Source organism: Simochromis diagramma, unplaced genomic scaffold (assembly GCF_900408965.1).
Source record: "Simochromis diagramma unplaced genomic scaffold, fSimDia1.1 OVJJ01000293.1, whole genome shotgun sequence".
NCBI lineage: Eukaryota > Metazoa > Chordata > Actinopteri > Cichliformes > Cichlidae > Simochromis > Simochromis diagramma.
In genome coordinates, this window is record NW_024386801.1 from 24426492 (window position 1) to 24441642 (window position 15151).

The 15151-nt window shown below is 37.8% G+C and overlaps 1 protein-coding gene across 5 annotated transcripts in view; it reads left to right on the forward strand.

Annotated features, from left to right (window-relative positions):
• Positions 1-15151, forward strand: part of ptprz1a (protein tyrosine phosphatase receptor type Z1a) — a 95238-nt gene that overhangs the window by 27878 nt on the left and 52209 nt on the right. For all 5 annotated transcript variants that reach the window (XR_005695090.1, XM_040026717.1, XM_040026718.1 and 2 more), the window contains exons 3-8: positions 1976-2155; positions 5464-5615; positions 6230-6325; positions 7811-7877; positions 7957-8114; positions 12586-12736. Coding sequence is in view for 4 of the 5 variants with exons in the window: in XM_040026717.1 (XP_039882651.1) it covers positions 1976-2155; positions 5464-5615; positions 6230-6325; positions 7811-7877; positions 7957-8114; positions 12586-12736 (804 nt within the window). In the remaining variant the exon portion in view is untranslated. The remainder of the gene's footprint in view (positions 1-1975; positions 2156-5463; positions 5616-6229; positions 6326-7810; positions 7878-7956; positions 8115-12585; positions 12737-15151) is intronic.

A 15151-nucleotide genomic window follows, 5' to 3' on the forward strand; every position in this document is an offset into this window, starting at 1 on the left:
CAATGTTACAAGTCAGTTAAACTTCAATATCACAGAAGTTTAACTGACTTGATGCTATACTATGATTAAAAAGTGTTCTTTTAATTTTTGTAAAACGTGCACGGCGCATAAACACCTTGCATCCCCACGCACGGGGCGATCCACGCTAACTTGCTAACGGAGATTTGCCGCTTTAATGCGGTTATGGCATTAACGTCATTTTAACGAGATTAACGCTGACAGCACTAGTATATATGGATAAAGTACACATCATTTGTGTATGTTTAATCTATGTTTAAATGTCCCTTAGCATAATGTCCCTTGACCAGACACCTTTGGTAAGCACACAAGCTTTTAGCATAATTTTTCTGCTGACTTTAAAAGTTATTGGTTTTGGCAGGTTTGAGGTAATCACTTTGGAAAAATGTCGGTCTGTTTTATCCTTTCCACAACCAGCTTTGATCTGTGTTGTGTATCATTGCCCTATTGAAACGCTGAACACATTTGAACTGTTTTATTTCATTTTATCCACTTTGTACCAGTTCCGCTGGCAGCAATATTCCCCCAGTTCCAACCCAATATTTACCAGTTGGTACTATTTTCCCTGTGGTTAAGTACCTTAGCTTTATAAGTAAAGGTGAGCTAATCTGAGTTGATGTACAGTAGCTAGTATCACCAAAGGTTTTACACCCTGTGGTCTATCCAGATCTTTTCATACTGCTCAGATGACACAGAACAGACCAAAAACAAGAAAACACATTGCTGTTGTGTAATAACACCCTGACATAGTTTTTAGGGTCAGATTTCTCAGGGAAACTCTAATGTGTATATAAGTCCCTTCTTTTCCAAAAGATTCTATATCATACAATGTTTTGATGATGCTGGTGATGAACACTGGGGTGGCTCAGGAGGTAGAATGGGTCAGAAGGTTGGTGGTTTGATCCCTGGCTGCTCCAGTCTGCATGCCAAATATCCTCGGGCAAGATTCGAACCTCAAGTTGCTCTCTGAAGCATCCATCAGAGTATGTGTAATGTGTAATGTGTGTGAATGTCAGATAGAAAGCACTTATGTAAAACCATACAGAAAAGTGCTTGTGTGAATGGGTGAATGAGGCATTGTGCAAAGCGTTTTGAGTGCTTCAAGAGAGTAGAAAAGCGCTATATTAGAATGAGTCCATTTGCCATTTAACACTGCTCTTGTCCAGAAATGTTACAGATGTGCATACTGTCTGTTCTATAGCAGCACGTGGCTCACGTAATATTAAAGAAAAACCATTTTAAGTAAGTTTTGAGCTCTGCTTAAGCATTTGCATTTACTTTGTTTCTCCATTCATTTATCTTTGTTTTTCCAACAGTGCGCTCACTGGTTTAACTTAACTTCTACAAAAATCAGCAGGGAAATGAGAAGTGCTTCACGTATTTAATCAACCACAAAATCATATTGCAAATTTCAGAAAAAAGTCATTGTAATTCATTTCCCAGATTAACTCTAATCATAAGGTATAAAGTTTACATGAATTCACAAAATGGTAAAATGTCAATTTTTTTGTATTGGAGTTTGTATTGTATTTTTTGTAGACATTTCTATATTAGATGGAGGAAAACAGGAATTTATTCTGTCATTTAAATGTTTATCTATTAGTTAATTACTTTGGTGTAGTATGAATGGACATGGAAGAGGTCTTTATTAATAGAAAAAGCTTGAAATGTCTGAAAATCTAATTAAAGGTTTAAACTCTATGCCTTCCTTCACATTTTTGAAGCTGTCCAGTGGGCAGGGCCAATTCTGGGCCCCAGGCCTTACTTTTGTGACACCCCTGAACTCGAGAGAGTCACCTACTCAACTGAAAATTATTGAAAGTAACAACTTTCACTTTTCACTATTTTTTTAAAATTTATTTTGGGTTTGATTATTATTTGGTTGTCTTTCCACCAAGATCTACACCGCCCCAAAAATGATTTATCTGAACACTAATTGTCTATATACACACTCCAGGAACATTAAACCAGAACAACTGGGCCAAGAAGTTTCCATCCTGCAGCAACGCCAAGCAGTCTCCCATCAACATAGAACAGAACCTGGCCCAGGTGAAACTACAGTACCAGAAGTTGAGCTTTGATGGCTGGGAGAATCTGACAACTAACAGAACAACAATCAAGAACGATGGCAAGACTGGTAATAACAGTAATGCTTTGGATTGTTTGGTTTTTTGTTGTTGTTGTTGTTTTCTAGAACATCGAGATTTTGATCTAGTTTTGTCAGTTCTACATATTCACATATACTTATATCTCAACTACTGTATGGAATAAAATAGACATTTTACACACATTATGATCGCCAGTGGAGGAGTCCTTTTGAGCCTAGCAACTGATTTTTTTTTCTCCTCAGACAATAAAATTGAAATCTTGGAATATATTAACAGCATTTATTAGAGCACCAGCCAATGTATTTTTTAAGTCATAGCTCCTATAAATTAAGAGATTGGCACTATAACTACTATATCATTTTTTTGTTTCTGTAAGGGTCACCTGTATGTGCAAGCTCAAAATTATATATTTATTGCTACATTATAATTATTGTTATCCATTAAATTTCAAATTGTCTTTTACAAACAAGTAGAAAATAGTAAAGCACATTCTCATTTTTTAAAGTAATTATTTACTTCCATCACTGAACAGAAAAATGTCTTTTTGTGGTTGAAAGATTCATTCATTTCTGACTTCTTACAGTTTTTTACAGACGCTAGGACACATTTCCCAATACTTAGGTCACTTTTGCAAAACTCTTCACACAATTCTCCTAACTGACCTTCAGCTTGGCAAAGCAGTTCATTTCACATTCAAAATGCACTACAACTACCAAAACACTTTATTCAGGTCTCAAATAAACTCATTCTTCCAGAACACTAGCAAAGGTTGACAGCCGACAAACACACTTTGTCACCCACAAAACAATGACCTAAAAAACACTAGCAACATGTAGCATTACACAGTGTTTTCTTGTGTAAAACAAGGACACATCTCTGTTTATAATTTCAATATATGTTACTGGAATGAATCAGACATCATGCAGAATTTGTTAATATTTGTTTATGTATTTTTATTTTTTTGCACTAAGTAATCCCAAAATACAAGAATTTGTATACACACCATCCACTGATACACATACAATAGTAATGCTATTCTACTCCGTCTCCTCCATTTGGCCACAGGTTCTCATCCACATCACATCTTATGTCATCTAGGGCAATACACCTAGGAAAGAATCTTCTGGCATGCCAGAATTGAAGGAGTTGAAAAATTGAAGGAGTAACACCTGTGTAGATGTTCATCTACAATGAGAATCAGCTGTGGCTGGTTAAACTGCATTTTTAGATTTAAAATATGTTTCAATAAAATATTGCTGTTGAATTTTGCTGTCTTTTTAAGTTTTGCATTGTGTTATTGTTTTGGCCATAAGTTTAACAGTTTTGAAAACAGTATGTAAGCACATGCAAAATGTCCTGTACGTACAAAGATTTTTGGCAGTTGTTGTGTCTGAGTGAGAAAATAATTCATGAAATTTGAGAGATGTAGTCATTGAATGCATTTTGTGCCAAAACAATGATAACTGATCCTCAGTTTAGCCCACATAGATTTCTGTTGTGCTCACTGTGTGAGGAGTTTTGCAAAAGTGACCTAAGTATTGAGAAATGTGTCCTAGCGTCTGTAAAAAACTGTAAGTCCACAAGCTGAAATTTAGATATAAAAATGTGAATTTTTAAAAAATTAGGACAGGCTAATAAAAAGAAAAAAACTGTATACTTGTACAAGTCAACAAGAATGAATTAGCAACAGGTTGAGCTAATATTTTCCTTACCTCGACGAGGAAATTAGATTTTTGCCAAGACAAAAAAACGTCACAGGCTTAAACTCACATGGATTAAATGGCACACAAAGGGAGGCAAACAAAGAGAGATCACAGTTACCAAAACATATCAAAGGGACTTTTCTTCATGTGTTCAATAATCTGTGACTTAAAACAGGCTTAATATCATCAGTTCACAGTAAATAAGGTATTATCACAACAAAACCATAATTACATGACCGTGGCAACACGATGAAAACATGACCACTTTTGTGATCCATTCAAAGTAAGTTTCGATTCTTGAGCGTATCTTTTTAGCAAGTTAAAGAAAAGGCGACTTTTATTCAGGTCTGTTTTATGGTAGAGTGCAGGTGCTGCTAGAGTATTAAATAGAGAAGATCATCTTTTGATATTCTGTATGTTTCTAATCCATTGTTTTCAGGACATTTTCACTGTGTTGTGGTTGAGTCTTCAATGCAGTAGGCAAAGAATAAAACTGAAAAATCTGGGATATCAAAAACTTGAAGCAGATCTACAGTCATTGCCACTGCAACATCTTGTTTCTTTTCTTTTTGCCATTCTGTTGTAGGGTTGTTCGATATAACGATATATATCGGTTTCGTATTACGCTATTGTTTGTTTCGTGGTGTCGCAAAATAAACAATTTAAGGGAATATTTTTTCAGCGTTTTGATGGTCACTGTAGTGGTTATATTAATTTCTTAAAGTTCTCTCTTTCTCTTATATTTAAAATAACCACACTACGCAACTGTTTTTACACATTGTCATTAGCAACAATGATGGTAAACCCATCGTGTGGCTCCACCTTTGGCTTGTTTATTTTCCACATAAACCTTTCACAATGAAGCTGAAGATCCTGTTGAGATTTTCAAAATAAACTGAAGTGATGACAAGCAGAAGGACCATTTAAAACAAATTGAGGACCTTATTTCTAAACGAGGGGCTCCCTCTGTAGCATTGACATGGTTTGGTTATGAAAAGTCTGACACGGACCAGAAAACTGCACTATGCAAATTATGCATGAAACCGGTCCCCACCTCAGACTCAAACATGGCAAACCTCTTCTACCACCTACGCAAGAATCATGTGAAAGAGTATCAAGAGAGTTTATGGATGAGAAGCAAAAAAAAAAAAGCCATCAGGTGCTAAAAATAAACCTTAGACTCAAACGTTAGAACAGGCTTTTCCCTGTGTAATAAATAATCACAAAGAAAATTCCGTCCGTTACAAGTTGTGTCTAAAAATGTACAGTTTCACGCATCAGTCAAAACACTCAACTCCAAGTGTACGACGCCCACCTGAAAACACTTCACGCAAGTCGAGTTGCCCAAGATTCACAGAATTTACAGAAAATGTAAATTTTTGTCATATATATCGTTGTCGTGACAATAAATGTCTTATATTGGGATATGAGATTTTGGTCATATCGCACAGCGCTGTTCTGTTGTAGACTTACTAGTATGCTTTTGCCCGACCCAGTTTGGGTCACGCAAGCTGTTGTACAAATGGCATCTCTCTTTATACATTAGTTTCAATGTAGCTTTTTAATAGCAATTATAAAATAAAGAAAATTCAGTCTCACACGTGCCATTTTTTCTCACATCTCCTTTCTGTTAGTGACCGTCAATGTGGATGGTGACTTCTATGTCAGTGGAGCAGGTCTCAGGTCAAAGGTCAAGGTGGGGTGCATCACTTTCCACTGGGGGTGCTGCAATGCTTCTTCAGAGGGCTCAGAACATAGTCTGAATGGTGTCAAATACCCTCTAGAGGTGAGTCAGCTTATGTGAGTAGTGTTGAGCTTGGTAATGACCTAAATGTTAAATATTACTTACAGACTCAAATTCATCTGTTATGATCAGGAGAATTTAAACTATATCTATAAGTTCAGCTCTGTCCAGAAATTAAGCATTCAGCTATGTTAAACTCTAAGATCAATCTAAATATCATTAGCTGTCTTTATTATTGTGTTTTCATCACAGTTTTGTTCCGTCTTTATTTAATGATAGATTAATTAGTATTATTTACTATTTTTTGTTTTACCTCTGCAACCTTTGTTCCATTTTTATAATTTTATTTTCATTTTATTTGCTCTACTTAATTTAGTTTCACATTATTTCTTGTATTGTTTTGTTTACTACTTGAGATGATGCATCTCAAGGCATTTACTTAAATATGATAAAAAATAATGTTATAATATTATATAACATTATAACCAGAATTCTTATAAAGCAACAATAAAATATCATCCTAATTTAAAACAAAATCATTTCATATTTTTAAAAAGGACCTTTACAAAAAGAAATTCAGTGTCTGAATTAAACAATCTCACTGGACTGATAGACTCAACTTGTTGGTGTTTATTTTTTTCTGTTTACTCCTGTAGATGCAAATATACTGTTATGACCCACTTCGATTTGATTCTTTGGATGAAAGCATCAAGGCTGGAGGCAGAATCACAGCACTCGCTGTTCTATTTGAGGTTTGTGGTGTGTGCATGTGTTCACTACAAGGCATATTGTTATGTGCTGAGAACAGGTTTAGAGGTTTGTATGACTTGTGTGCTTAAAGAGTAAAGCATTGAAATTCAAAAAGCTATTCCATGCATGCGTGACAATAGAAGAAGAGAGGTATTACAATAATTAAAATAAAATAAAAGTTAAGCTTGAATAAGTTGCTGCAATCATTGAGGAGCTTAGCATGGAGCCGCTACTCCTCTGTTGAAAAGAGCTGATTGGGGGCTTTTTAATTCAAAACAGGTAAACATGTTCAAAGTGATACTGCCAGTGTATGTAGTACCGTGGCTTTGTCCTGTCTTCCTACCCTAACCCCATCCAGTCACAGCAGATGATCATCCTGAGCCTGGATCTGTTGTAGGTTTCTTACTGTTAAAAGTTGTGTTGAGAAGTTTTTCCTTCTCACTTCCACCAAAGCACTTGTTCATAGGGGGTCATATGACCGCTGGGGTTTTCTTTGCTTTGCACACAGAGGGTCGTTTGATTCTTTGTATTATTGTAGGGTCTTTACCTTACAATATAAAATGCTTTGAGGAAATTGTTGTTGTGATTTGCCACTATATAAATAACATTGAATTGAATAGTAATGTTCAATCATTAGACTGAAGGTTTATTTTTATTGTTGGTGTATGATCATTGCTGTGTTCTTGTCTGTGTGCTTATGTTCAGTGTCAGGGTTCATACTGAGCATAGTAAATACTTTTTCTTAACATGCAGTCTGCTTTGTGCAGTCATGTTGCCTCTGGCCATGTTGGCATGTTAGAACTGTGAAAGGTCAGGTTGGAACAAATCTAAGACGAATGCCTCATGTGAAACAGCAGGGAATATCTGTGTGTCTTTCCAGCTAAAGCTTGGGCATAAAAACTACCAGTTAACTACCAGTTTTGTTTCTTGCCAGCAAGTTTGGCAGTAACTGGGTCATAAATAATCTTCTTCTCATGGTTTTCTTTTTTTTTCCTCAAAATTCCAAAAATGTGAACGCTTTGTTGGTGAAAGCAGTGTAACCATGAAAGTTCTGGTTTTGAATATGTCCTATAGTCTTGTTTAATATTCCCTTTGTGTTCCTTTTGTTTTTCTTAACTTTATGGTAAAATAATAAATGGAGCACTTAACAGTGCAAGATCATACATATCTTTAGCAGAACCTATATCTAAAACATAAAATCCATGACATGATGTTATGTTTATAATTTTGAGAGGAAAGGGTTGTACGTTGTTTGTTTTATTTATTCCTTCATATTTTATGACTTTGTTAACCTACAAAGTTTCAGTCCATAGGAACTTATAGTTTTACAGTATACTGGCTGTCCTGTTTATTTTCTGGGTTTTTTTTTTTTTTCCAATGGTATTAGTGTTGTTATATTTGTTAGTAAAGCTATTTTAAGATATTCATTTGGAAACTGTATGTATATGTGTGATTTATCTGAAGTAATTATGTTTTCCTTTTCACAGATAAGCACTGAAGACAACATGAACTACGCTGCTATAATAGAAGGCATCAACAGTGTGAGCAGATATGGTACAGCAGGTGGTTTTTTGTGTTTTCTCTTACCTTTTCTTGTGTTGTGTGTTTTTAAGCTGTCTTGTTTACTGTCCAGGAAAGAGTGCCAGGGTTTCACCCTTCACCCTGCAAGGTCTTCTGCCAAACTCCACTGAAAAATACTTTATCTATAATGGCTCTCTGACTACGCCACCTTGCGGCGAGATTGTTGAGTGGATCATCTTCAAGAACACAGTAGCCATCTCCGATGACCAGGTGACAAATCCAGTTCCAGTACATTTAAATTAAAATGTATACATTTTCACTTTCTATTTTGACATCTGCTTCGAATCCTGCATGTTGTTTATTATTTTTATATTCTTGTTTTAAATGGTAACCTTCTTTATATTTGTCATGAAACGCTGTGTGGCAGGCAGGAGATGTGGACCCAAAATGCAGGCGCTCAGACTCAAGGTGTCAACTCAAAGTCACAGCTTTATTGGCTGGCAGGAAAAAACATACAAACTAAACTAAACTGGGAAACAACAAACTAAAACTCACAGTGAGACACAGGGAGATCCACACAGCATGAGGGACAACGCGACACTGACTCAGAGAAACACAGGGTTTAAATACACTGGGAAGTAACGAGGGGAATGAGACACAGAAGGAGAGCACAGCTGGGGGAAATCAGAACTGACGAGAAAAGGAAGCGTAACCTGAACACATTCACATAAGACACGGACCTTCAAAGTAAAACAGGAAGTATGACACAGAGACGCGAACTTGACACGGTGGAGACAGCAACTAAGAAACACAGAGACATCACCAGTAAGGCAGAGGACTCTATGAACCAAAAGACAGAGGGAAACGCAAACATGCAGACACAGACTTACACAGAACAGAGGGGACACAGAGAGACATGAAGGGCAAGGGACCAAAACTAGAAACCATAGAATAACTCACACACAAGTACAATAATACAAAAATCACAAAGAACTAAAAACGCTGGGTCAGGGGACCCAGGACCCTGACAATATTGATTTCTAAATGATTGCACCACTTTAGGCAATAAAATATGTTAGCTTTTACTGTAAACATACAGTAGAATTTAAACATATTGTAAACATAACTTTCTCAGTATAATAGAGGGGTCTTTTTGCCTTAAGTGGCTCGACAAAACCTAAAAGCCCAGTTGGAGATAATGGGTATCATGACGGAAGTTATCTGAATTTTCTATTAGGCCAGGCTTTCACCTTCAGGGTCTGTGCATGCTCACTCTAAAAATACAGCGGCTTGCAAAAGTATTTGGCCATCTTGAACTTTCCCACATTTTGTCACATTACAGCCACAAACATGAATCAATTTTATTGGAATTCCACGTGAAAGACCAACACAAAGTGGTGTACATGTGAGAAGTGGAACAAAAATCATACATGATTCCAAACATTTTTTACAAATAAATAACTGAAAAGTGGGGTGTGCGTAATTATTCAGCCCCCTGAGTCAATACTTTGTAGAACCACCTTTTGCTGCAATTACAGCTGCCAGTCTTTTAGGGTTTGTCTCTACCAGCTTTGCACATCTACAGACTGAAATCCTTGCCCATTCTTCTTTGCAAAACAGCTCCAGCTCAGTCAGATTACATGGACAGCGTTTGTGAACAGCAGTTTTCAGATCTTGCCACAGGTTCTCTATTGGATTTAGATCTGGACTTTGACTGGGCCATTCTAACACATGGATGTGTTTTGTTTTAAACCATTCCATTGTTGCCCTGGCTTTATGTTTAGGGTCGTTGTCCTGCTGGAAGGTGAACCTCTGCCCCAGTCTCAAGTCTTTTGCAGACTCCAAGAGGTTTTCTTCCAAGATTGCCCTGTATTTGGCTCCATCCACCTTCCCATCAACTCTGACCAGCTTCCCTGTCCCTGCTGAAGAGAAGCACCCCCAGAGCATGATGCTGCCACCACCATATTTGACAGTGGGGATTGTGTGTTCAGAGTGATGTGCAGTGTTAGTTTTCTGCCACACATAGCGTTTTGCATTTTGGCCAAAAAGTTCCATTTTGGTCTCATCTGACCAGAGCAGCTTCTTCCACATGTTTGCTGTGTCCCCCACATGGCTTGTGGCAAACTGCAAACGGGACTTCTTATGGTTTTCTGTTAACAATGGTTTTCTTCTTGCCACTCTTCCATAAAGGCCAACTTTGTGCAGTGCATGACTAATAGTTGTCCTATGGACAGATTCCCCCACCTGAGCTGTAGATCTCTGCAGCTCGTCCAGAGTCACCATGGGCCTCTTGGCTGCATTTCTGATCAGCGCTCTCCTTGTTCAGCCTGTGAGTTTAGGTGGACGGCCTTGTCTTGGTAGGTTTACAGTTGTGCCATACTCCTTTCATTTCTGAATGATCGCTTGAACAGTGCTCCGTGGGATGTTCAAGGCTTGAGAAATCTTTTTGTAACCTAAGCCTGCTTTAAATTTCTCAATAACTTTATCCCTGACCTGTCTGGTGTGTTCTTTGGACTTCATGCTGTTGTTGCTCCCAATATTCTCTTAGACAACCTCTGAGGCCATCACAGAGCAGCTGTATTTGTACTGACATTAGATTACACACACAGGTGCACTCTATTTAGTCATTAGCACTCATCAGGCAATGTCTATGGCAACTGACTGCACTCAGACCAAAGGGGGCTGCATAATTACGCACACCCCACTTTTCAGTTTTTTGGGTTTTTTTAATGTTTGGAATCATGTATGATTTTCGTTCCACTTATCACGTGTACACCACTTTGTGTTGGTCTTTCACGTGGAATTCCAATAAAATTGATTCATGTTTGTGGCTGTAATGTGACAAAATGTGGAAAAGTTCAAGGGGGCCGAATACTTTTGCAAGCCACTGTAGGTGTTTTGTGGTTCATGTAACTCTGTTTCCACACAGAATGAGCTTGGAGTCCTGCTGGCTATTTACATTCAAACATTAAAGGTTACCATCCATTAACCTAATAAATAAAATTAAAAGACTGGGAAACAGTTTATTGGCAGATCATAGTGGAAATAAGTTTATTGCTTGAATAGACAGTATTGTTTTGTGTTTTGTGTTCTAAAAGCTGTAATTCCAACAGTGTAAAACACACACAGTTTGCATCGCACTGGACAAATCACCACATTAAACAATAAACTGAAGTTGGTGTCATAAACACTAACAACTACATGGGGAAGGGGGCAGATGGGATGGACACTCACTGAAAACTGTGACTCGATAGAAGAATCGATAGAAAAACCCCCAAAACAAGTATTCCTATGTTCGTAAGCAACCCCTTAAAGAGATATTTAGGTATCACAACAGAGAGGGGCAAGAGAGAGAGAAAGGGCGAGACAGACAGAGCATGACTGAAACCCATACAGAAGCAGTCTTTGCTTCAAACAATTATTGGCTTACAGAAGGTTTCTGAGCTATTCAGACTTGATGAAGTACATTAGACCCACATAATTGCATGTACCTGCACAAACATGTAGATGCACACAAAAGGTTTTCAACAAAAACATTCCACCGTGATCCCTGCTGAGGACCAGATGTTGTTTTCAACCTGACTCATTCACTTCAAACACAGCTACCATTAGATAGGTTTCACTCTGGTGAACTGGTGACTCAGCAACACAAAAAGACCTGGATGTCCATGGAAGACAACAGTGGTGGGTGATCACAGAATCATTTCCATGGTGAAGAGAAACCCCTTCACAACAGCCAACCAAGTGAACAACACTCTCCAGGAGGCATATCAATATCCAAGTCTACCATAAAGAGAAGAGTGCTTGAAAGTAAATACAGAGGGTTCACTGGAAGGTGCAAGCAACTCATAAACTTTAAGGCTAGATTAGATTTTACTAAAACACATCTAAAAAGCACAGAATGATGGCAAGAAAAGAGTATGGAGAGGGCATGGAACAGCTCACAATCCAAAGCATATCCAGGCAATATGATGGCTTGGCCGTGCATGGCTGCCGAAGGCACTGGGACACTGGTGTCTGACACAGGACAGAAGCAGCCGAATGAATTCGGAGTTTTTCAGAGACATACTGTCTGCTCACATCCAGCTAAATGCAGTCAAATTGATTGGGTTTCATAATACAGATGGACAATGACCCAAAACATACAGCCTAAGCAACACAGGAGTTTATTAAAGGAAAGAATTGGAATATTGTTGAATGGCCAAGTCAGTCACCTGATCTCAACCCTTTTGAGCATTTCAATTGCTGAAGACATCTCTGTGCAGAAGCCCGGTGCTGACAGCTAATAATATATATATATATATATATATATATATATATATATATATATATATATAAAGATTATTTGGAACTGTGAGTGATGCAAAGCTGATGTAGTAAAGTGCAAAATAAATAATGTTGGAAATTAGATTAGCGAGTCACCTTTGAGTCTTTAGTGGGGCATGTAGTCAGATATAGTTTTGAAGTTTGAATACCTTAAAAGAATCTTTTATTGTTGCCCATTCTTTTTCAAAGACGTTCACCATCATAAAAATTTCGAGGAGTTTAATAAGAAATATTTTTAGGCTACCTTTTTCTTTGTTTATTTTATTCCCAAAGTCTTTTCTGTAAAAGAACCTGCTGAAATCACAACCCCACAGTTAGTGCAACCTCACAGTACAATCACTCCTAATTATTAGGTAACCATTCATGGCAGAGTGCTGAACTCATGTTTATAACTGTATTGATTCCTCTGTTGCAGCTGGTAATGTTCTGTGAGGTGATGACGATGCAGCAGGCCGGATATGTGATGCTGATGGACTACCTGCAGAACAACTACAGGGAGCAGCAGGAGCAATTTATGGGTCTGGTGTTCTCCTCTTATACGGGCACTGAGGAGATCTTCACACGGGGTTTGTATCCAGAGTTTTGTTTCTTAGGACAGTCATTTATACCAAGGGCTCTAGTCATCTGAATGAAATCGTATTTGACTGAAAACTAGTGATGTGCGGATCGATACTGAAATATCGATTCCTCCAATACCAGTCATTTATGTTCTGGAATCGATTCTCACATTAAAATATCGATATTTTAGTAATTTAGGGTAAATTTGTAGTTTATCATTAACAGGAACACAGTGGAAAGCAGCTATATCATTGGGATTGTCTACATTGGAAGGAACTACTTCCTCTTCCGCCTTTCATAGTCATGTGCGAAATACGGCTGTATAAATGTATCGCAGCCCCTTGGCGTGCGCACTCACAACAATGTCTGGGCGTAAATGGAGTCAAAGGCAGACGTATTTTACCTCCACAAACAGCCAAGACGCGGTTTGCGATACATGTGGCAAGACCACTAACCTCGTCAAATACCTCACTGTAAATCATATCACAGAATATGACGAGCGTATGTTGAGGCGAACTGAAGAGGAGGAGAGGGGTAGGTGCCGCTAGGGCGAGACAGACGTCTCTCGCGGAGGCCTTTAGTGCTGCAGCCAGGCAACATGCTCAAATGGCACACAACTTCAGTTTTCTATATGATAATTCTGCATTATTAAGTGATAAGAACAAGTAATCTGAGGTCCTGTAATCATTATGAAGCTATAATTTGAGATACAATAAAAGATACAGTAAAAAAAATAAGTTTTTGTACAAAGTATCGGATCAGTATCACCGATGCCACCCTGAATTTTACTTGGTATCGGATCGGAAAGGAAATCAGTGGTATCGCACATCACTACTTGCAAATGTTTTCTCTGATTAAATACATCAGCTGGATTGTGTAGAATACATAGTGTTTGCCTTTTTAACCTAAAGACATATAAAGCTAGTATTTGCAGAATTTTAAATAATTTTAACTTTGTTATTTAAAATTGAAATCATGATATACTTTTTAGACTAAATCATATTCCATATGCATGAAGCAGGTTGAAGCATTAGTTGAGGCAGAGCTACTAACAGAGGTTGACGCCTGTAAATCTTTGGGCTGGATGTACCTGTCGTCATGAAATTATTATCTGAAATAAGTTAACACAAAAGTTGTTGGAGCATCCAAACAGACAGGTTTGCTTGTTGTTTTTGGTGACAGACCTTGTTGGAAGCTGAGATGTGGCAGTCAAACTACTGAAAACTTAAAAACCGTAAATCCTCCACTTTAGCCATGATAAAAACTTTTTTCACATGGTATTGATTAGTTTGGAACAAGCAGCAACTGAAGAACAGGGCTTAAAAATGAATTTAGTGTGGCATTCAGTTTTCCAATCAAACTTACTAGAATTACCATTTAACTTTCTTAAATATGGGGACCTGTGGCTCCAAAAAATGAACATAGCAGCAGCCAAAATGCTAGATGATGGTAATGGGTGGCAGCACAGTGGCCACCTCCATCTTACATGTACAGTAATCCAGTAATTGTAAACAGTAATTGAACTCGTAATCACAATTCTAGCTTACCTAAAGGACTTATTCAGATAAAAGAACCCACCCACCACTTTAATCACACTCTAGATCTTGTTTTAACATATGGCATAGAAACTGAACATTTAACAGTGTTTTCCGAAAACCCTCTCTTGTCTGATCATTTCCTAAAAACATTTACGTTTACAATATTGATTACACAGCAGTGGGGAGTAGACTTCATCACAGTAGATGTCTTTCTGAAAGTGCTGTAACTGACTTTAAGAATATAATATACCTGCTGTTATCTTCTTCAATGCCCTGTACCAACACAGAGCAGAGCAGCTAGCTGAACGCTACTCAAACAGAGGTTGATTATCTTGTTAATAATTTTACCTCCTCACTTTGTATGACCCTGGATACTTTAGCTCTTGTGAAAAACAGCTGAAATCAAATCAGAAGTACTTGACTCCTTGGTATAATTCTCAAACACATAGCTTAAAGCTGATAACTCGTAAGCTGGAGAGGAAATGGAGAGAAACCTTTTGGATGGTGCCAGTAGTATCCCATTAAGGAGTGATGGCCATCTTCAACCAAAACGCTGACACAAATGTGACACAGGAACTGTCAGTCATTAGTCTCTATCCTGCCTCTTCCCTTTGATACATGGCTACAATGCAAAATCAGGGTTTCCAAAAAGTTGATTCTGTTCATCTGGACGTAGCGTTTTGTGGGAGAAATGTTTCACCACTCATCCAAGTGACTTCTTCAGTCTCAGCTGACTACAGGTTTCCCCAATCTTATAAACAGCACATTTGCATAATGACTGAAACCAGTCCACTGAAGGAACAATGGGCTGGGAGGTCAGTTCCTTAATCTTAATTATGCAAATTCTTATGACCATTGATCAACAACCACTGATCAATGGCCATG